This window comes from Vidua macroura, chromosome Z (genome assembly GCF_024509145.1).
Source record: "Vidua macroura isolate BioBank_ID:100142 chromosome Z, ASM2450914v1, whole genome shotgun sequence".
NCBI lineage: Eukaryota > Metazoa > Chordata > Aves > Passeriformes > Viduidae > Vidua > Vidua macroura.
Window position 1 is genome coordinate 44601380 of NC_071611.1, and position 23943 is coordinate 44625322.

The following is a 23943-nucleotide window of genomic DNA, read 5'->3' on the forward strand; positions in this document are numbered from 1 at the left end:
ACAGAAACACAACCAATGTGTGATACAGGAGATGACACATGTTTTCACTTACAAACCATAGCTGCAAAGCAAAATCAATTACTTTTTTACTTTTCTTAATAGTAATAGTAATAAGAAATAATAATTATTATTAATAATAATAATCTCACAAGAAATCAGTAACATTTTAGTTCTGGTTGGGATAAGACAAACCCCTCCAAGAGCAATCCCAATTTACATTTGTAATTTACATGTGTAGTCTTGGGGAGGGGTGCGGGAAGCAAAACAGAACAGTGATTGCACAGACACATATGCTGAAAGGAGATAGTTTCTGCTTCCAATAGCCAGAGGAACTAGGACACTCAAACCACCCTACCACCAGTGCATGACTGTAGCAGCACACTGTGTCAGCAGCGGAGTTCACAGGTGAAGGCAAGCAAAGCCTTTTCTTTCTTCATGTACCCTGACCTTCACACCAGGTCTTTAACTTTTCTGCATTTTTGCTGTTCAGAGACTTGAAGAAACAAAACAATCAGGAAATAAGACCCTGCATCGGCTATTTTGCTTCAGTGTTTTGGGACTGATACCCATGTATGCCCCATGTATGTTCTGGCAGTGATTGGGCTCCCTGTTAGTTGGTGCGATGCTGCCCATGTTCAGGTCTTCCTCCAGCTTGGCAATGTGACAGATGTCCAGGTGTCCATGAGCTGATGTTTACCTGCAGCTGAACTGTGTTTGTTGTGATTTCAGGAACAAAAGATGCTTGAGCCTCCACCACAGTTTTGGAATGTGACAGTTTTTACATATATTTCTGCATGGTAGGGATGTGGTGCATACAGAAGGCTGAATCTCTGGGCACGAGGCTCTTTCCCAACTGGTGTTAACCAGTTTGCTCTCTTTCAGCTGTTTTGCATATCCCCTGTGGGGCAGACTGAAGGCCTTGAAATAAGATGATTTCTTCTCTTAATAGCCCTTTATAAGCAGACTGAAAAGTTACTTTCCTGGTTTAGAGGTGAAAGGGCAGAAAAGCGTGTGTTTACTCAACGTTAAATCCCAGCATGCTAATGAAGAAGCCAGTTGTTTTCAGCACTCCTTGTAGCTGGTGGAGACATTCCCAGAATGTGATTTAGGGGAAGCACACCAGAGTGTCACTAGTCCTTCCTGGTGTAGAGGCCTGTCTGCCTGAGCCTTCTGTTGCTGCTCTGCCTGTTCACCCACCTTGGAGGAACAAGTATCAGGTGCAGACACAGAGGTGTTTTGGTGGCAGCACCCTTGCACAAAGATCTTCCATGGTCCATAAAGAAGTTGGCTGTGCTTTTCCTCTTTCTCCTGATGCTGGGCCTTAGCAAATCATGCAAAGGTGCCCATGGCCAGAGAGGGTACCTGTCACATGTACCCTCTGAGGTCTTGTTGGTCACACTGAGAGATATAGCAAGGCTTGAAGAATAGGTCAGCAAGAGGAAGAGAAGGAGGAGGAGGAAGGCTCCAGACCTATTTTGTAAGTGCAGTGCCCTCCCAACAGGACCTTGGACCATCAATGGATGGAATAGGATTTTGGTCTAATTGGATTTCCCTTCCACCATATCCTTGTCCACATTTGTTCAGCACTTTGAGGGTTTCTCCACAGAGGCTTATGAAAATAAGAAGGCAGGTGGCAGAAAGATAAAGTTTCATCTGCTTCCCAAGAGAAATGAGGTTGTCTCTTCCCAGCCACTTTTTCATCTGGTTTTAGCAGTACCTCATCTGTCGTGTATGGCAGAAAGATTTCCTCCTTCCCTTAAGACTCCAGTACTTTCAGAGAGCACACAGCCAAGAGTTTTGTGCGGTAGAGGAGATCAAGCCCAGATTTCATCTAATCTGAAATAGATGCATGAAGTTACAAGGAGGGTTTTTTGTGGGCTTGTTTATGTGTTGGAAGAAGAAATTCTGATAGCAATCCCAGCATAAGCCTTTGTATCCTCACAGGAACCTTAGAAAAGGTTCTAGAGAGTCTGGATGTACTGTAACTATAAAATGTTCCTAGATTCTTTGCCTCCATGCACTTTTAGTATCACCACAGTGAGCTACATGGAAATCAGAAGAAAGAGAAAGAAAATAGAAGAGCTGTTAAGATGCTTCTCACTGCAATTTTTAATGCAGCCTCATTTTAAGAAAGGGCTGATGAGGGCAGTCTCAGTTAGTCCAGCTGGGTACTCACATGCTCAGGTGCCCAAATTCATTGATCAGCTCAGATATCCAAAAGCAGTGCTTGATGTCCAGGGCCTGCAAGCCCTTGGCAATATGTCATCCATCTCATAAATCATTGTTCTTTCACTGAGAGCTGGCAACTACTACTGCCATAAGAGATTTCTGTTGAATGTGTGAAAAAAAACAAAGATAAATTAAACAGAAGTAATAAACACTTGCCAGTGCCTTTGATTTCAGTGAAAGCTGTTCATACTCAACACCTATGAAAAAATATACTGTATGAGATCATTATTTAATTGAAGAAATATTTAAATAGAGACAGAGTCAAGGGCAAAGCTGAATTCTGGAATACTGGAATATGCTCAATAAAATATAGCCAAAGCATTTTTTTTTTTCAAATGTGGTAATGTGTTGATTCTAAGGAATGAGGGAATTGATCCAGACTCATGAGCAGGGAACTGGGAATTGCATGTGATATGTGATTCCACATGCTTAAATGTCCACCTGGAAGTGCAATCTTTCATTTAAGAAAAGTTTTGCAGACATTATATTTAGTAGGCAGGAAACCAAACATATGAGTTTAAACACTCCAAGGGATAAAAATAGCTGTCATACATAAAGGATCTGAAGATCTGTAAGTCTTGGGACCCATAAGCACTCTTCTCTTTCCCATATATGTCTTTTCCTCTTCAGGGCTTGCTGATCCTTCAAAACAAATATTTAGAACACTGAAGTCTGTTTTACAAATTGGCTGTAAGCTTAGAGGCCAAACATGCTATTTAGAAAGTAAAAAACCATAATTGTGGACATACTGTAACGGTCAGAGATACATTTGCTAATTTTTTCCTTATGTTTCCTTAAGTATCTTTCCTATATTTCTATGAGCTTGAAGTTGTTTATTTACCTTGGACTCTCTCACTCAACAGACCATTGCCAGAATGCATGCCAACAACTGCAAAATTTCACTTGATTTGCTTGATCTGAATCTTTGAAATCCCGCTTTTTGTGAAGTCATTATAAAATGATCGTGGGTGGCAGACATGATCTGCATTCATGCTTGTTTGCTGTAAGTGTTACTTTTATTGTAAATTTAAAATAATTCTGGAGAAGATGATCTCACAAAATGACATTGTATCATAACTGGGGAGGGACTGAAGGAGCATTACTAGGCTGCACTGTGTAGGCTGCAATGTATGAAAGCGCAGGCTGAACCAGCGCATGATTTGATCAGACAGTAAAATCAGCTCTACAGATAGCTGGTGCAGAGCTGGAGCAGAGCACAAAACCTGGCACTAAGCTGGTTGTGTTTTAGCAGGATGGACAGGAAGGATTGGCATGTCTGGGAAATTTCTGTTCTTGATGAGTAGGGCTGGCATTACCACACAGTCAGAGGATGCTCCCACAGCTCTGCTGACTGTAGCTTGGCACTGAACATAGTAGGACCAGGTGACCTGAGCTTCTCCAGATCTGCTCACTGAAGTTTGACTCTGGACAAGGCTTTTCAAGGCATTTGAAAGCCTGTGAGACTGAGAATCAATCCCTTTGCCTACCAGTGGGTATTCCTTGTACACATTTTGGAAAGGTATGTTGCATCAAGGTAGTGCTTTAAGCAGGCTGTCTGTGCCAGGTTTTGCTTAGAGTTGAAGCAAATTTAATTAGGTTTATTATTTAACAGACTAAGAAAGGGGGTTTCTTTTTCAGCTTCCTTACTTCATTGCTGGAATTAGCTAAGATAATTGCCCCACTTCTTTTGAGGTCTATTGCTTGGTAATTTCCTCTCATAATGTGCTTCTCACTCTCTGCTCTCTACTGAAAATCCAGAAAGGCCTAGTTAATTGCTAGGGAAAAAAAACAAAAAAAAAAAACAAAAAAAAAAAACACACACACACACACACACAAGAAAAAAAAAAAAAAAAAAAAAAAAAAAAAAAAAAAAAAAAAAACAGAAAAGCTGAACCTCCAAGTTTGAATCCAAAGCAATAAGCTCTAAATTGCCTTTTTTCCAGACTAAGTAGCTGAAGTGAGGCTTTTCTTTGTGACCCTTTATTTAATATATGGGCATGTTCTGTATCAAGATATAACCAGATCTGTATCAAGAGAGCAGTCAGTCTAGGAGACGAGCCAGGCACACCAGCACATGCAGGAGATGCATTTACTAATGGGTCTGGTTACTGTGTCAAGCCTGCTCCCACATATGAATCGTCTCCCAGCCTCTCTTCCTAGACCTGATTACTCACTTCTCCTTCCTTCCAGAGAGAGACATACCTGCAGGTAGGGAAAGAGGACAGCCCTGTTCATGTTAATTGCAGAGAAGTTGCCCTTTGCCATCCCAGCAGATCTCTGGCTGCTGCACACCTGACTGGCATGGGCGAGAGCAGGCCAGCATTTTTCAAGGTGTGGTGCTGCTGGAGCCCACAGACACCCTTCCTGTCCTTGCCTCCTGTAGGGCATGTGCTGCAAGGGCATGCTGCGGGGCAGGGACAAGAAAGGGAAGTGGCTTCAACAGGTGAAGAGAAGGGCTCTCAGTGGCTTCTCAGAGAAGAGAATGACTAGAGAGAAAATTGTGACATGAAACAGAGACAGACAGAATGGACTGCTGGTTTGACATAGCCTAAAGTAAACTATTGGGTTGAGGGTAAAAGGATCTGAAAATGGAAAGGTGTTAAATGGTAATGAAATGGTAAATGTGCTTTATAGGTCCACTGTTAGAACAGTGAGAGCCAGACTTGGACTTCAGCTCCATGTGGAGTCAGAAGTATAATTTTAGGTAGCCATAATTCTTTTTGGGACTGGAAACAGTCTAGTTAGCAAATTTCAAGCAGTAATACAATTAAAGATGTAACCCTGAAATTTGCTTTTTCTTGTTTTATCTCAAAGTGATAGCTTCTTCCATTTATTTTTCAATGGGACACTCTCCATCAGATCACACTGAATATGTGTGAAAGATGGGAGTTAATGAACGACATCCTGTTCTCCCTCATTAGAAAATGTGTCTGCTATTGACTTTGGGCCAAACACTGAACTCAATTATAAGACAACAGAGTCCCAGTTCTCCTAGGTGTCCATACTGTTGCCATTTAAATTCAGAATTTAGGAACAGACTGCTGATTTTTTAGGTACCTCCAGTTTTGGATGCCCTAATTCTGGACAGCTTCAAGTTAGGATGAGCTCAGTTTCTCATGTTGGTCTAACCAAAATCAGCAGTATACCATAGCAAAATGCTTCTATCTTTTATTTTAGGAGAGCCACTTTCTGACTGTCTCAGCTACTGAACACTAAAACAAGGTTGGGAGTCAGGGGGAAGAGGAGGAGAAGCACTTTTGGTAGAATTTCTTGAAAAATTGGTATTACTTTTCAGACAGAGGTAATGGTGTCCATGACAAAACCAGCATATAATGCACCTCTCTTATAGATGTGCACAAGATATGCACCAGACAAAAGCTGCTTGACAATATACCTAAAAGATTTTTATAATTGTTCAGTTCAAACCTTTATATATCTTCCTTTTTCTGTCAATTTTTCATATAGTGTATTTCATCATAATTTAAAGCAAATTCATAAACAAAATTGTTTCCTTGCAGCAAAAACTATGACTGTCAGTCTTCCCGTTCCTTTTCAAGAAAGTAGAGAAATAAATATTGATCCAGCTCCTTTTCCAAATTGTTTACTTTCAAATCCCTTCTAAAATATTAAACAATGTTCTTGCTATCTCCTTCTTCATAACTGCTGTCCATTGATTTCTTGAAGCTTTTCTTTTGTTTTGATAAGGGAAGTTAGGGAAAAAAACTCAGGAACTGAAAAATTGTTTCTCATGCTTTTGGAAGCACAAAATTGTTAATATGTTCATCAGACTCCTTGAGCTTGTTTCTAGTTTTGCAAAATATACAAAATGGGGTTTTTTTAATTTATTTTTTTCTAGCATCATCTCTTAACGGATATCTCTTTGATATCCACATTTCTTCTGACCAGCATGAGTAATGAAGAGAAGATCCTATGCCAGTAAATTTCTGCAAGACCACACAGAACTAACAGACCAAAGTAAGGAGAAAAAAGAGTAGTTAAGCAAATGTATTTCATATAATTCTTAGTTTATTTTCTGTGAATTCATTTTTCCATTAGTCAACTCTTTAATTAAAGCTATCACCCACTGATTTAGACTTATCTTTCCCACGTGTGAGTGTTCTAATCTAGTCTTTGTTTTTTTTCCCTAGCTAAAAAGGAAAATTTTTATCTAGATGCTCAAATTCATTCATTTTCATGTCAGCACTGTCTCAAACTATTTATTTTGAAGAGCTGCTTCTAGCATTAAAAGCATTAAAGAAAACTTCTCCAAGGACCACTCTTCATTAGTACATGTAAATAAAGGCAGAGAAATCATGCAAAAACATCAGAGAGAAGATCTCTCTGTTTCCCTTCTGCCTCCCTCAGTGGCATCAGTTTCTTATTTCGTTCTTATTTCATAAGTGACTTTGGCAGATAAATTCTCCTGGACTGTTTGCCCTTTTGTATCAAAGCAGACTCCTTGCACAGCAAAATGCAATTTCATCCCATTCAGTGAGTTTCGTAAAGGCCATGAAAAATGAATGACATCCAGAGGTCACATCTACAGCACTGTGAGAATAAGAGATTGCACAAGCCATGTGACTTAGCTCACCACTGGCATATTACCAACACAGGGCTTTCATTACCTCCACGATGTGGCTGCTGCCGGTAACAAAATGTATGGCTTTGGTGGAACAAAGCAATGTTGACTAAGTGGAGGAAGACAACAATGTCTGCCACAGCACTATCTGTGTCCTGCTGACCAAGGTTAAATTAGACAGACAGCTGACATAGGCCTCTGATACACGAGGAAAGTTGGAAAAGACATGAAGTCAGCTTTGCTTGGCTGTAAGAGAATCACCCTGAAGAAAGAAAAATCATTCTGTTTTGCCCTCACATATTCAGACTTTGACTTGTCTTCACTGACCTTGAAGTATTTTCCAGCAAGGAAATGCATCCTGTAAAACACAGGTTTAGGCTAGAAGTGATGTTCTTAATTTATGTTTACTGAGATCTTTCTGCCGGGAAGCTTGCTGAGTTTCTGCAGGTTGCAGATTGGTAAGAAAGGCTGCAGGAGAGGGCTGACAGCAGAAAGGGAAGAGGTACCACTCCCCAAAAGCAACTCCAGAGGTCTCAGGTGAAGCCTTGTGCCAACAGCAGCAGCTCTGGAAGCACAGGGATGTGATGCCTGGGCACAGCCACAAGACTGCCACATATGCCAGGCTGGCATCCTAGTCCTTTCCCCCACACTCTTTCCAGACCTGGAGAAATCAACCAGTTACTACTTTTGCCCTGTTAAAAGGCTCAACCTTCTCTCAAAATTTGTAAGAGTAACGAAACTTTTCCATTACTAAATCCTTTATCCTTTCACAGGCTGGTAATGTGCTCCTTGCAGTTCAATCTACAACATTATTGGGTACAACAGCCAAGGATTCTTTGAAAGCAATATTTACAGGCAGTTTGCAATGGATTGCAATGTTTACCTGGCTATGGTAAAATGCTGAATTAGTGCAACCAGCACACAACATAGACAGAATCCCTTCAAAATTTGGTTTCCTTCTTCAAGGTACATTTTAGCTTTCACTCGGAAGGAAAAAGGGAAGTCTAACTGTTTGGATTGCAATACAAGATAAGATCAAAGGCTTATCAACAAAATAATAAAAATACCTAGTGAATTATTTTATACATATATTCTGCTGTTCTAAACTCAGGGATTTTTAAGACTAGCTCAGGATTTTTAAACAGCTCCAACTTTTGATCTTCTTGTTTTACTTCATATTAGAAGATGCTGGTTTTTAAAACAAGCCTGCATCCTCTGTATCTCAAAAGAGCTCCATTGCTGTCTCTGTCAAGTATTCACCTATGATGTTGGCCCTGAACATTTGGTAGCTTCCCTTTTCACTGATTTGTGCAAAATTTCTGTCCTGTCCTCAAGACTTTCAGGAGCTTCTCTCTCTTTCTTTCCTTAGATTGGTACATCTGCCCAATAACAGTAATATGTGAAATATGTTCTGCTTTTTGGTGTAAAGAATACCGAGTTTTGCTGAGCTCAGGTGTTCTATTCTCTTCCAGTATTTCAGTTATCTTTTGGACTTTTGTTAAATTTGGAAATTTGTTAAATTGCTGGCTGAAACCCATGGAATAATGCTATTTGACAAGCAATGTGATGAGGGAGATCCCCATCAACTAACAGTTTTCTGCAAGGAACCTGAATGATTAGGCCCAGTCTGCAGAAGAAAGGTGAGCCTCCATCTTTCTTGTAGGCTCCCTTCAGGTACTGGAAGGACACAGTTAGGTCACCCTGAAGCCTTCACTTCTCCAGGCTGAGCAAACTCAGTTATTTCAGCTTTTCCTTGTACATGAGATGCTCCATACCAGCAAAGAATCCCTTTTAAAGCTGAAGAGCAAGGACCAACAATAGGACTGCCTTAGCAACTCACTTTATACTGGAAAGGCAACTGCCACGTGTACACAGGGCAGTTTTTTTGGCTATGTGGCTGCATGCATTGTTGCCACATTTCCTCCCTTAGTTGGACAAAAATCTTTGCTTTCTGTAGAAAGTATTATGTTCATCTGGACTGCATGTTCTCCTTCACTCAGAGCCTGTCTTGTTCTGATCAGGCTGTTGAACCATTTTCTCATTCCTGTAAATCCATTCTTTCTGCAGGTCTGTATCTGCATGAATACATGAGTATGAAAGTGGCTCCATTAGCACAGCAATTGCCTGGAATCTGTTAGCATTTCATTATAAATCTGATTTTTTAACAGATTTAAAACCAGATTGTAGAAATGAACTGCTGGAGGAAATGTGCCATTTCTTCTCAACAAGAACACACTTTATTTTTCTGCAATGGTTGTTACTAGACTGTTTTTTAGAGGCTAGAAAAATAATGTTATACTTGTTTTCATGTATTTCTTTTTAAGTGAAAAAAAACTTCAACCTCTTCATAAACATTTAAAAACTGTCTGGTACAGTAACATGTTTATTGCATAGTCCTCTCTGAAGTTTCTTGAGAACAAGAACTGATTAAATGGCATTACTGTATCAGCACATTAAAATACAGCTTAACCGAAGAAACAACAGCTGAATAAAATAAGGTTAGCAGGTGAAAAAAATAATGTCAGAACAAACAGCATTGTTGATAGAAAGAAAGTAGTCCTTTCTATTGCAACAAATATACTACTATATTATTTTTTTTAAAAGCCTGAATTGACAGCAGATGTAACAGGCAGCATTCTACTGCTCTTGCAGTAACTTCTGAAGTTTTGCTGCAAAACTTTGTCAGTGAGCCCAAGGTGACCTACTGCACACCTTTTAATGCAGGCAGTGGAAGAAGTGGCAGGAATGAGGGCAGGGGAAAGAGCAGACTGTCAGGACTGGTCTGGGTGTAAGAACTTGCTCCTCTACAGTCACGGCTGCCATCTGCAGCAGTTCACAGAGGTCCTGAGCAGGGTTCACTGAGGACACTGAGCTGCTGCCTGCTAATGTGACTGCTCCTGACACATCACACAATCCTTTGAAGCCTGTTGGAGTCAGTCCCACCAGGACTACACTACATAGTTATGAGAAAAATTCTTTCAGGCTAGGCAACCTGAAATCTTTCTGCTTTGCCCTACTAGTCATGTTTTCCAGGCCATTCTTATTTGTCTTTTTACTGTCACGAGTATGATTTCCCTGAGTGCCACTTCACACACACTCATTCTTAAGCAGCACTATAAACAGTGACAATTTCATACCTCCAGATAGGAAATTAGGGAGGGAATTGAGAAAAGGTTCCCTTGCTACAGAAAGCTCTTTCTTTGATAGGAATTCTAAGTGCTTTGACAGTTTGCAATGAAAGGACCCTGCTTAAAGAGTCCAAAGAATCTTGTTATAAGCAAGGCATAACCTAATAATGTCTCTCTCCACCATTCTTCTCTGGAGAGAGAAATTCCAAACAGGGCAGGGTAACTCTGTATTCTTCTGAAACAATGGGCCCCATGGCTGTGCTGGTGGATAACACAGTCAAAATTTCCCTCTCAGCCACCCAAAGAGGATTTTTCTCTGGTCTCAATGAGAAATTCCCAAGGAGGACAGGAGACTGGATCCTCTAGCAGAACCTGCATAAGAGAGCTAACAGCTCTGTCTGAGATTTTATCATACCTTTTTCCAAGGGAATTGACACATTTCAAGTTGAGGTATTATTTTTATCAGCAAGAGAATAAAGCCTGTCTTCTTGTCTACAGGTTATACTTCAAAATTTTGTTTTGAATTGTACAGGAAATTTAAAATTAAAAAAAAAAGTAAAAAATCAAAGGCTATGGAAATTTCTGGTGTAATACAAATATCCAGATAAACTGACAAATAAATTGAGTGCACTAGAAAGGAAGCTGTCTTTGATAAGCATTCTTGTTCTTTGCTTATCTTCATATCTGCCTGTCTATTGGGAATCCTTTCTTGTAATGCTTTCTTATCAAAGATATCAAGGTGATATTTGGCAACCTGTGAGCAACTCTTCGTGTTTTCTAGAGAAGTTGCCTTTGCTGTATCTTTAACTCAGAACTGAAGGCATATTTCTGCACTAGTCTGTGTCAGAGCTTGTAACAAGGGTGGCAATTATATCTTAAAAGCTAATCTCTTCCACTCTGCTCTTCCCCACCGCCCAGGGATCTCAGACTGGCTGAAGAGATTGAGCTTCAATTGCCTTCAGGTTTAGTACATCCCTTTCATGCCTCACATTTCCAGAGGCTTCCTCTCATGACTACCTCCCTGAAGCATATGGCCACAAGGAAAGCAACAGATAGTCTTCTGTGCTTTGGGGATGGAGGCATGGGGAGGGAACACGTCCTTAATGACTTTGAAGATGCGCTGCAAAGTCCATGAAAGCTTGTTTCATTGTGGAATTAGTAACCTATTTGTTTTTCACTGCAGAGTATGCAGTAGGAGACAGATTAATGGGTGCCTAAGAATCCTGGACTGGACATTTAAAATTATTCAAGGAAAGGTTGCAGACACAGACTCCTCTTGCAAATTTATTTAACATGAGGTATTTCAGTGGGTAAATCTTACTTTCAACAAGGCTAAACACTTAAGGTACCATGCTGAAATCCATTCTCCTTCAGAAAAACTTTACAAAGACACAGGGGGAAACATGGAAGTGAATGTGACAATAAATTAAGCAGGTGATTGAGTGCAGTCTCAAATTTGTGTGGGCTTATTGGCTCACTTTTAGTTATATTCCTGCTGCAGTGCTTTCCTGAAAGAGGATTCATGGCAGGGATTATCATGTTGAATTTATATGAAACGTAATTTGTAATAAAAAGCTTTCAGGTTTTCTTTCATAAACTGCTAAATATTCTTTATTATCCCTGCTTCTCTGTGAGTAGATAGAACTAAAGAGGTAAAGACATTTTGCACCCATCTGCACAAGTATAATTGGTTACTTGGAATTAATAAGAAAAATCCTTCAGAGGAAAGAGGAACAAGAATAGATTTTGACTGACTATGTTATAATGGAATGAAATTATTTCAGTACTCAATGTGATAAGGAAGTAGTTATGTCAGTGTCACTACATACCCATTAGGGCAAACTTGGTGGTACTAGATGGAATCTGTAATACAATCCTCTGCCACACTAACTTGCAGGAGGAGTAAGACAGAATGGCTACCTGAGCTGAATCTAATTAGCAGCTAATCAGATGTAGATTTTCTACCATTATTTATTTGAGTAATTGAATGTTGGTTACAGAACAAGTGAACAAAAAGATCAACCTTCACAGAAAGCATCATATGTGGACTGGAACAGAGAAAAAAGAATCCAGAGTTTGCATCCCAAGGCAGGGAAAGCAGTGGTAGTACAGCTGTACTTGCTGTCACATTTCTCAGGAAGCTTGCTGCCATGCCAAATCTGCAGTTGGATTTGGGTAGCTGGCAGGGCCTTAAGATAATGTTCAGATTCCCTCTGGACATTTTGTTGAAGGACAGCAGTCTATCTTAATAATCTTCATAGTCTTTGTGTGCATGTCCTTTCAGTTCTGTCAAGGTTCTTCTTCCCCGCTTTTTAAGTAAAAAGTCTTCTTGAGTTAAAATCGTCAGGTATGGTTGTTTGCTCTATACAGAAATTACGCTCTTTGGATTAGGGTGCCCCCAACACTGCCTTTTAGAACCAGGACATCTGGGACTTGAGAAAAGAGCCTAAAGCCCTTCTCTGCTTTACTGCCTTGAGTCCAGTCCTCCTGCCACCAGTTTGATTTCCATATAGATCCGATCAGTCACCTCCAGGTTGCAATGCAGTTACAGATGGTTGCAATAGCACCTTTCATATTGATTAGACAGGGCCATGACAACAACAGGAAAACTTGACCTGCCCAGTGATTTGGTGCAATCAGTTCTCCTGAGGTTGGCATCTATGCCTTGGCAGAAGATGGCTTCTCACCTGTCCAACAGCTGTTTTCTCTTCTGAGTGTAATGGCTCCCTTGGGAGCAGGACAAACAGGGGAGGAAGTGGACAACCAAGGCAGCTCTTGCTTTGTGAAGCTCCACCTCCACTCTAGGTCTTCTTTTCAGTTTTGACAGTGTCCTCTGCATCTCCCCTGGTGATCAGCAGCCTGAAGAGACCTTTCAGAGCTCTGTGGAAGAGCTGTGAGATACACAGGAGTAAGACACACATGATAAAGCACCTCCTAATAAATATATTAATAAATATATTAATGGACTCAGCCCATTATTCAGCCCATTACTTCAAGACCAATAAGTTATGTACCTTACCTTACTGCACAGTGAACATGGAAAAGATGCCTTGTGACCTCCAAAACAAGCTGAGCCAGGAATCCTTTCCTAAAGTTTATTTGGCCACTCAGGTTTTTCTGCACAATGGATGTTCTTCAGTGTAGCAAAGCACTCCACACTGGATAACATTCATTGTATCATGACATTTGCATTCAGCTCCTTGTCTGCTGTCTGCTTTAATCTAAGGTCTGTAAATTTTCAGACCCTTCCACCCATTCCTGGCACTTGAAAGGTTGTCTCCCAATAGTAAAAGCACTTCCTTGCCTGGCTGTCAATTTAGCATTCCTGAGCTTAGACCTGTTTTTCCTGCATTGGTCCAATCTATGTATATTTCCTCTGTGCCTCCTTTCTTTTCTTTACCTTCTGTCCCTTCCTACCACACACACGTTTTTCCTCTTGGGATGCTCTGGTCTGTCACTGCCTTGTGTTTTGCCATTCATGTCTCCCTTCACCAGGTGGGGAATGTTTTCTAAAGGCTCTTACAAACCTTTCGCTTATCATACTACCCTCAAGTGTAAGCTGACATCTTTCATGGCAGTGAAAAAGTATGCCTTGTCTCAAAGTTCAGTTTCAACCAGGTCGTTCCATTCACTAGTATTCTTCCACAGCCTGTGTTTTCCACCCTTCTTCTGAAAACTTTCTTTTGCAAGCAGTAATTGCATTTCCTTACTAACAATTTGTGAACTTCATGTGTCTGTACCCATGCTTTCTACCATCTCAAAGTTAAACGAAGCAAACAAAAATGCTTCTTGATCAGCAGTGTTTAGCATATGTCACCTCTTGACCCTCTGTGGTGAGCCAGATGCTGTGCAGGTCTCACAGTCGTGCGCCGGCCAACTGGGTCAGTCTGTTGGCCTATCAGGGAGGAAGCAATCGGGTGGTGCAGCAAGCTGAAGCGTCTGTGCTTTGTTTTTCTTCTTTTTTTTTTTTTTTTAATTATTTTTTTACTTTGCTTTGCTAAGGTTGGATTTGTGAAAAGAAACCACCACATGTCATGGGGGGAAGAGAGACATGCTGCCTTGGTTCATGAAGAGTTTATGTGCTCTCAATCTTTCCTGTAGTTTCTATCTTGCAGACCCGGCGATTTCATATTTCCTTCTTGCTGGCCCCGATCTGTCGCCCTGGTTATCAAGAGTTTTCTAAAGCCTTCTGAGTTTACATTCTTGTAGAGAACTTTCTCACACAACTTTCTGTAAATAACCTATTGTTTTGCATTCTTTCATAGAGGCGGAGAAATTTGATGTACAGGTAGTTTGTCCAGTGTCGTTGGAGAGGTGGCACGTTCACCCTCCAATCCACTGGCATCTTTTGAGAACTATAAAAGATTGGAGTCAGAAAAAATAAATTAGTCTCTTCATCGTGACCAAGGCTGTGGTGCATCGTTTTTGCTTGTGTCATCTGGTGACACCGATCTTCATAGAGATAGTGCCAAAGTGAGAAAGTACTGTCTTAGGGCCAGAGAACAATTCCACTAACTTTTAAGCACTCAATTCCAGCTGCTGGCTGAACAGATCCTCTTCTCCTGTGGAGGTCCCAGGAATCTGTTACACTGCATGTTATTTGTGAAGAGAGAAGCTGAAAAAAATGTTTAACTGGATTGAACTGCCAGTTTAGGGTATTAAATCACAAAAACAATGTGAAAAATTCTGAGCAGCCCAGTGAAATAGACTGTAAATGTCTCATATAGAGACTTGGTTGTTTTGGAGGGTTTTTTCCTCTGGAATTTATCTGTTAGTGTTGGTAGTGTTTTTAAAACTATTTGTATGTTCACAGCTACATGAATGCAGTTCCAGGTCTTAAACAATTAAGTATGAAGGACTGCATGAAATACATATTTTTATACACCTGGTAAAATGGAAAGTCTTGTCTCTTCAGAAAGGGGCTAATTTTTGATTGCTCTCCAGTTTTGGCTTCTCTTCTCCTTGAAAGTACCCATATAGCTTCTGCTGCCCACAGTTACACTGGAACCAGCAGCTTTCCTCATTCAGTGCAGTACAGAAATACTATATACAATATAGTACAAGGTTTTCTGTACTATAAGTACCTTGTAAGTTGGATTCATCAGGGAAGTCAGAGTGAGTTGAAGAGGCTCAGTACTCAGCAGGAAGAAAATGTAGGTGGTTTCATGGAAATACAGAGGAGTTAAGTGCTACAGCAAAGGTTACACAGGGAATCAATGTACCCTACAGATCAAGGATGTGCATCTCTAAATGGCACATCAGCGAGTCAGTAGGGAGCTGGACTGTGCTTTCACAGAAATGAATGAACTTCAAATGTAGGAATACGAGTCAGTAAAACTGGCTTTCAACTGGGAGCAGACACTCTGTCACCCCAAAGCATGTTTGTGTGCACCTCCTTCTCTCCCTCGGTCCATCCTTCACTCCACGCAGGTCCCTTTCTCTCCACCAGCATGAGCCACAGGTTCACAAAAGGAGACTGGAAAGGTGTCCATCTGCAGTCCAATAAGGTGGCATATTTACCTTGAGTAAGTGGCCTTTCAGTGAGAATGGCAAACTTTCCTTTGTGATGCAGATGCTACTTTGTCTCCATTGAGTCATAAACATCTCACTAGCTACCTTAGGTGACTTTGAGTGTGTCCTCTGATTTTACACCACCTTTGCAGAAACTCAATTCAAACAGGCATGGATACTATTCTGTTTAGGTTGCAAAACTCTTCCCTCTCAATCTGAATTGAGTAAGGGATCCCTTAGGGCTCCTTTCAGTGGACTGTCTAGTCTGCACAGGGTCTGGGAGTCTTGGTGCTGTAGCCACTAAACATCAGAGGGTTTTTTGGAAAGCAAGAGAGAGAAGGAGAATGCATTTTTCTATTTCAGACCAGAAAAAAAGGTTCAGAGAATCCCCAGGTAAGAACAGAACAGAATTACATAAAGTTTTGTCTGATTGACATGAAATGAACATAAGGTAATTTTACAACAGTAATTCACCTTTTAAAGAGCCGCTTTTGTAAAAGGAATAGCTTCTATTTTTCTTCTTGTTAATGCCTTTAGGCAATTCCCGTGGATGGGAGCAGATCTCATTGTTTTTCAGTGCTGTGTGAATATTTGCTTTACAAGTAGTGCCCTTGTTAACACTGTGTGCAGTGGCCTTTTTAAATATGGTGTTTCTGCCTTCAGGGAAGGGAAAGGGGAAGGTAAACTATGCAGTGTTTTCAGATATTCTCTCATGCATGCTAATTTCAAATTGTGATTTACCTGTAATGTGTGTAACTTAGTCCTTGCAGTAAGCTAAGTGTTTGGTATAGGACTTTAGATAAAAAACAGCTTTTCTCTCTTGTGCTTGTATAGCTGAAAAAAACATTACAAAAAAGAAAGTAGGTACAAATTTTGACTAGTACAAGTCAAGAAGTACAAGTGGAGAAGTAACAGTGCACAGGTATATATTCTACAGCTGTGTGCTTTACCTCATCACTGCTGGTCATTCCCACTAAACATCTTCCAAGACCATGTCTGCTAGAGATGTACAGAAAGGCCATATTTTGGGGATAGTTATAGACTGTGTGAAATGGGCTCTGATGAACACCTGCTCCCAAACAAAACATTTCTTCCCTTATGTGACTTTAAGTGAAACCCAAACGCATAGTGTTTCTTGTATTTAATTGGCAAAATAGGCTTACAGTGCATACATTGAATACTGGCCATATGCCATAAAAACTATGCATACTTTGCAAAGAAAAATTAATATCAGAACTAACTCCCAGTAGACCTTTTTCCTCCTCTCAACTCATTACAAAGCTCAGGCAGACAGGGACTATGGTGCTAGCAGATCAGAAATGCAGAGAAAATTCTTGTGCAAGATTTATACAACAGTTTTGAACATGTGATGCCCAAAACATGGGTGAAGATACTCCTCACAAATATGTGTGATGCCCTTGTCTCTTGAGATTTCTCTGAGAGCTGCAGATTATTCCCATTTCTAGTGATCAGTTCAGAGCTATTGCTGCTGTCCAAATCTCACTTACATCAGTTGGGAAATCATGATTAACTTTGAAACTCCATGGTGTGCTGGTTTTGATTGAACTTCTGCCTAAAGAAAAAGCAAGTGAGATTACTGAACAATATGGACAGCCTACAAGCCCAGTTGTTAGTGTATCTACCTTCAATGTTCAATTTAAAACATTACAGTAGCCAGCAGGGTAGCAAATGGTGGGGTTTCTTTTTTTTTTTTCAAAAATGTTGCAGATAATATTTTCCCCTTCCAAATCAATGCACCAGCTTTCTGAGCTCAGGGACATCCTCAGGGTATTTGGCTCACAACCTGAAGTGTGTCCTTTATTAAAGGGTGGATAGGTTATCATCAGTGATAAGCTTAATATTGTTTGCATGTTGAGACTCACAAAGGCTTCAAAGTATGCATTAGCTGTACAGATGGAATTTGTTCACCCATATTGTTACATCCTAAGATATGGTATGACACAGCCTGTCATGTCAGGCATCTCCTTTACGATAATAATCTGGGCTCCTTTCAAACCAGCAGAGAAGGAAAGGCTCTTCCAAAAGGCAAATCTCCCCCATCCTAAGGGAGGGGAGATCCTCAAGGATGGTGGTCAAGCCTCTGACATCAAATATAGAGGACCCTTCACTGCTGAGCGGATGGCAGTCTGTAGGCCAGCCTTTTGTCAACATTGGGTGCAAAGTCCTGTTTGAACTGGTGCTAGTTGAAAGAGTGTCAGACTACTATTAAAACATGACCCCTTTTCCCACCCCTAGACCAGACATAAATTTATCCTGGTCTGAGAGGATATAAATCATGCTTTGAAGGGCCAGGAAAAAGGAATGTGTTATTAAGAGGAATCTGTACCCCATGTTTGCATTTCATTAACGCTAAAAGGCCCCAGTCAAGATCAGGGTCTGTGGAGACATGACACAATATGTGGATGCAAGTGAAAAGCAGGAGGGAGCTTCAGTTTTGGAAGAGGTCACCGGAGGCTTTTTCCTGGCCTGTTAGAGGAGAGCACCCCATACAAGCAAGGCAGCATGGAAGAAAGAGAAAGAAGGCAAGGTGGTGCACTATCCCAAGTACTGAGTGCTAAAAATGCATTTACCTGGAAGGTAATGTGAAATGCCTAGAAATGAAGTGTGACAGGGACTGTATCATACTGTAGTTGAAAATGCATAAGTGGTATTTGTTCATAGTTGATCTGCTAAAACAATATTTTCTTCAGATTCAGTGAGTGCAGGAAATGGTAGAATGTCACACATCACCTATTATAAGCATGCCCCTTGGGTGCCTCTGTGTTAGAAAAGGTTTCAAATATCAGACAACTTTTCTGTAGGTGCTTGCAGCTTTCTAGTCAACTCCAGTGAAATCAGTCAATAGGTAGTAGCATTGTTTCACCTCAGGATATAAACTGTCTCTCAGAAACAAAAATACTAGGATTTTTTTTATCACAGCGACAAAATTCCTAACTTCTATATGTCTGGAAATAAACAAATACCATGCAAGAATCTCCGCCACTTTTTACGGTTTGCAGGTTGTCTCTTCAGTTAGTTTCAGCCATTTAAAATTTATGGGCATATTGTCAATTCTAAGCTTCACCTGCACTCTGTGGACAGACACACTTGTGGACAGACTGTCACCACCAAAGGGGCTTATCCCTCTCCTTGGGGGGATAAGTTGAGTTGCTTTCTATGAGCTTATGAAAAGCATATCCTTGACAGAAATTGCATTGGCAAATACTAAGGCTGTGATTACTTATCCTTCCCTGGCAGCCTCCCTAAAGGTTGCTAAATAAACAATGTTCCTGCCTTCTCTAGGTATTCCCTAAATGCAGTAGGGAGTAAGCTGCAAAACACTATGGTCAGGGTGATACTTTCATTTAATAGCAATTTAGACACCTAATGGTATTTAGCAGCATTGGTGTCTCAAAGTCTCATGCTCATCTGAAGCAGATGAGCCCAACTGCAGGAGATGCTAGGCTGGCCTCTGGACCAAGGATTCCTGTGAACTCAATGGTGGCAGTTGTATATGCACAGGAAGGAACAAAACCTCCAACCTCCCTGTTCTCTTCCTCCTACAGAGTCAACCCAGGGTAGCTACAGCTCTCATTTATGAGCAAGGAAAGAGACACTCAGAATTCAGCCATTCACCCTTTCCTTGGGGAGAAGGAAGTGGCTGGACTGAGGTCTTGAATAAGCACAGGGTCTCATGTTAAGCTTCACTGAAAAATACCTGCTTCAAGGCAATACAAGGAGGAAATATCATCCTGGACCTCATTTTATTGGACACTATATCAGCAATCTGTAATGACTCTCACACCCCAAAATCACTTGAATGCAATTAATGGAATAAAAGTTACTTCACATAAATTATACATTTTCAAGGAAACACATATGAGTGTTGCAAAAGTTTTAGGCCATTTCATGGACAGGGGTAGGAAAACCCTCACTTCCTCCCAGGCTGAGTGTGGGGTTGTGTGTCTCTGAGGTATGTATTTAAACTCCACTCTCTCTGGCAATCAACAAAATACAGGGTCAAGTGATTAGTGCTTGTGGTAGCAGCAGATAGAGAGCTCAAAGGACTTGCCAGATCCTCCCTAGCCTTACTTCTTCCCTCACATACAAGTACACTTACCAGTCAGAAAGAAAAACCGCCTCTGATCTGTGTTTTCATACTTATCTTTTGCAGCCACTTCCACATCTACAACTGGGACAAGTCATCTCACAAAATGTGACATAAAGCAGAAAGCCTTCTGTGTAAATGGGGGAGAGTGTTACATGGTTAAAGACCTCCCAAACCCCCCAAGATACCTGTGCAGGTAAGAAATCCTATGTGGTTCTTTTGTTGGAGCCATCAGGTCTCACAAATGTTTTTTTCTTTAGAGGAGCACCTGAAAAATAACTTCTTCTGAACTTACATTTCTTCATTTTTTTAACCATGTGGATTTGGAAACAATGCCAAGAATAAGCTCTGTGTTCTACAGAGGCATGTGAAACAAAGCAGAGGCTAACTGGGAAATATTTCTACATGATGTTGGCACAGCATCTTCTATTTGTGTTTATATGGCACAAAGTAACACAACTGGAGCCTTATGTTAGAAAAAAATGAAACAGACACTGTAAACTAAATATTCTACATTTAGGATAAAACATGGGTATGGAAAACTGCATTGAATATTGCACTTCATATAGAAGAAACTGTTATTTTAATTGTCTGATGTAGTAACTAAACGGTTTCTGGTGAGACCAGATTCACAACTGTTGTTGTGTTTAATCGCATAAAAAACAACTAATGTCATGGTCATGGTGGAGGTTACTATTTTGTGTGCTGATCTTGATTCATGAAATCATATGAGCTTTGTTTAGTGGGGTGCTTCTGCACCTTTCTCAGGTCCTCGTTGTGCTGTATTGGTGTGCTGCAATAGTCCCTTGCATCAGAGAACATCCATCAAGAGCTGCAGCACTGGAATTTACCTCCTGTCTGGGAGCATGTCATGTAGCTTTTACTCCTGAAGATGAACTAGTCATAGGGACTTCATACTAGCTTAAGAGGAAACTCAACCTTTAAACCTCGGGAAGCACCCTTGGTAGTCAAGAAGGCTGAATGAAAATGGTGCACTTTTGTGAGGATGTTACTGTTTTCAGACAAAGAGATAGTGGTTGGTGAAGACTGTCATCTGCTGTAACCACATAATTTTCCAGTCTCTTTGGACTAAAAATTAAAAAAGACTAATTAGTAAGATAGCTTTGGTAGGTGAGTTAGGTGAAGGTCTGCGATGCTTTCCTGAGGCCAGGAAGAAATTTTCTGCTTGTCTTTGTTGGTTTTTTGGGTTTTTGGTTTTCAGGTTTTTTTTAAGAAAAACAAACAAACAAAAGCTAACAAATCCCCACCAAACCCCACAATGTTCTGGATTACCTCTAAGTTTCCTCTTTTTTTTTTTTGTAGAAAGATGTTACCTGCACATCATGAGCTTTGTTTTGCTTTGGATTTTCATGGATTGCTGTACTGCTGAAAGCAATGAGTGCTCCATTGAATTTTGGGATCATTTTTAGCTAAAGCAAATATGGAAAAGTTATATCTGCTGTGGGTTGGATTCTTTTTTGAGAAAAAGAAAGAAAGATTTGTGTTAAATTTACATGGTTGTTGTAAGCCAGCATTCAAGACGAGCAGTTTGCTATGACTCTCCAGAGCATATACAAGAGCCTGTGTGTTTCAACTTCCTATCCAAACACTGTTCAGAAAACTCCAGTGAATGGTAGAGCTGAGCATTGAGCAAGCTTGCTAATCATCAATATTGTCTTGGTAGTTTCAGAGGTATCCCATCTTCGCTGGTATGAAGACTACTTTATTAATTCAGACATCTGTGTATGTTCTGTAGTGATGTTATAGACTGGCTAATTTTTTAACAAAATGTCTTGGGAACATTTGAATAAAATGGGGGCTGGTTTTCCCTATTGTGGACAAGAAATAACCTTTAATTCTGGGGCTGTATTTCAAGGAAAAGGCAATTCCCAGATTTGGCAGATGTGCCTCTGCCTGGGTGGTCCAAGGCCTATTTGGAAAAAGCATCAGGGCCATAAACTTAGACAGGGTGAATCTCATTTACAATAAGGCAGTGGAGAAGGATTCTTACCTTGAGAACAGTCAGGCTATCTGAGAACAGCCACCACTATCTTGCAGGGCCATTTGCTATGCCCTCTAATACTTGCCAGAACAAAAATTTTATGTTGTGTAGTAAAACAATGCATTACAGCTACATAAGAAATAAAAGTGAGTACTTGAAAGTGGGTTTAGTGATAAACTGAAGGCACAAAATACAGTTTTCTTCTCACTTTTTTAAAAATAAAGATGTCCACTTTTTATTCTAACATTCCAGTTATCTAAAATAGGTATCTAACCACTACACATTGTCTTCATTGTTCTAAGAAAACAAGTCTACTCCTAGAACATGCTTGTGGAAACAGAATGCTTGAAATATGATACTTGCTTTTCATATTTCTGCCTCAGTAGCAAGTTCACATTTTTCCATATGGTCCATCTGTTGAGAGCAAAAACAAAATTTCTAAAGCATAAGCCATATCATTCTAAATTGGTTTTATCCCTAACCAAAAAAACATGACTCAGATTCAAAACAACCATGGAATTTTCCAAGTAATCTCTGGTTTTTTAAATCCCCTATTCTACTTAAAAAAAAAAAAAAATCCTAAATTCATCCTTAGTTAAAATCTGGCTGTATATTAAAAAAAAGTATTAAATGTGTAGTGATGATCCAGACAGGATCAGATCTTGCTCTTCTGGATACTGGTGTGAACTTCAAGAAAATTCCCTGCTTTCATGAGGTAACCATGTGAAATGTTCAAGAAATGTGTGAAGACATAGTAAAGCACTGTACAGCTACATCTGTGGTAGCATGTATTTTCCCCACACATATTTTAATTAAGGTCCAAGACTGAGTAAAACACACTCAAAATAGGACAGATGAAATAGAAAGTTTTGACTACTTAAATAAACTAGTGTATAAAATTTTCAGAAGCTTCATAAAAACATGAGTCACATTTTGAAAACATCATAGACTTAAGAAGCCTGGATGTTACTGGCTTCCTATGAGACTGAGATCCCTAAGTCATTTATGTTCTGTAGGAAATGCATCCCCAGGTTTACCAAAGGAAAAAGATTTCAATAAATGCAAAATTAAGACCAAAACTCCTAGCATTTCCTTCTTACTTGAAAAAAATCTATGTGAATATAAGATCTGTTAAAGTTTTGGAGTGTTCTTTTGAAGTATCATAGCATGAAGGTCTTGATAGCCTAACTAATTGATTTACGACTTGCAGACATCATCTTTTATAATGATTTTGTTATTACTGAAGAAATTAAATTTACAACAGGATTTCACTGGGTGAAAATAATGCTACTGTCTTAAAAGAAGTGTGCTGCTGCTTTTACAGCTTTTTTTTTAACAGCAAAAGAGTGGATTATGTACTTTTTAATGATATAGCCATTTTCTACATCTGTCTCCATGTAAAGGCCTTTGTAGAATAGAAATGGGCAGGATTTTCTTCAGATCAGCAAGTTTGCAAGCAGAAGTTCCAGAAGTATTCATTCAAGAGACAGGATAGAAATACTAGTTCTTACTTAGGCCATGAAATGGATTACTAAGTAATGTTCTTCCCATGGGAAAATAAAATTCTCTCCCAGAATGCATTTATTTGTAGTCAGTGAATGAAATGGAAATACGAACCATTCAGCCATTTCTCTCCTGATGAAAAACAGTCTGATGATACGTGTTCAGTGTTCTGAGAAGTGTCCACCAAACACATGCAAATGCTGCTCTTTGCAACTAGTGCATGTAGAAGGAAAAAAGCAATTGTTCTATTACATGTGGTTCATTATTTTGGTTTTACCCAGTTAAAACAAAAAATAAATGGTTCAAGTAGCCTTTTTTTAAGGCAGAAAGGAAATTACAAGTCTCTCACAGCACAAACATATACATTTTGCTCTATGTTGTTTGACCTCAACTTTTGCTACTGTCCTAAAGGAAAATGGTACATGGATAATGATCTAGGAAAAAAAGCCACAACAAGAAATAATGTCTGAAAACTTTGAGTAGGAGAAGGTGTTTGGGAAAGGACACTATTGCAAGCTGATTGTAAAAGTACGGTCTACAGGAAGCAACCTTTCAAACTGGAAACAGTGCTGCACTGCACATCTGAGCAATAAAATGGCTTTAGCATTCACACATCATCATAAGTGGACAGGCTCATCTCAGCTTTCCTTTTTAGCACATGGCAAGTAAATTATGAAGAAATTTGAAAAAGAGGCTAGCACCATGTCATCTGCAGGAGAAAAAGAGTGGGAGATTCTTGCACAATGGCAAACTCGTGGAAAGCATCACAAAGGCAACACAACTGAAATGTTTTCACAGGAGCATATATCAGGTCATTTCAGATTAATGCTGAGTAAGAGTGGAGAGAAGAAAGAAATAGAGCGAAGATTGAAATCTATAGATC

The 23943-nt window shown here is 39.9% G+C and overlaps 1 protein-coding gene across 3 annotated transcripts in view; it reads left to right on the top strand.

The window, feature by feature from the left end:
• Positions 1-23943, top strand: part of NRG1 (neuregulin 1) — a 100080-nt gene that overhangs the window by 49890 nt on the left and 26247 nt on the right. For all 3 annotated transcript variants that reach the window (XM_054003382.1, XM_054003381.1, XM_054003383.1), the window contains exon 2: positions 19622-19751. In XM_054003382.1, coding sequence (XP_053859357.1) covers positions 19622-19751 — 130 coding nt within the window. The remainder of the gene's footprint in view (positions 1-19621; positions 19752-23943) is intronic.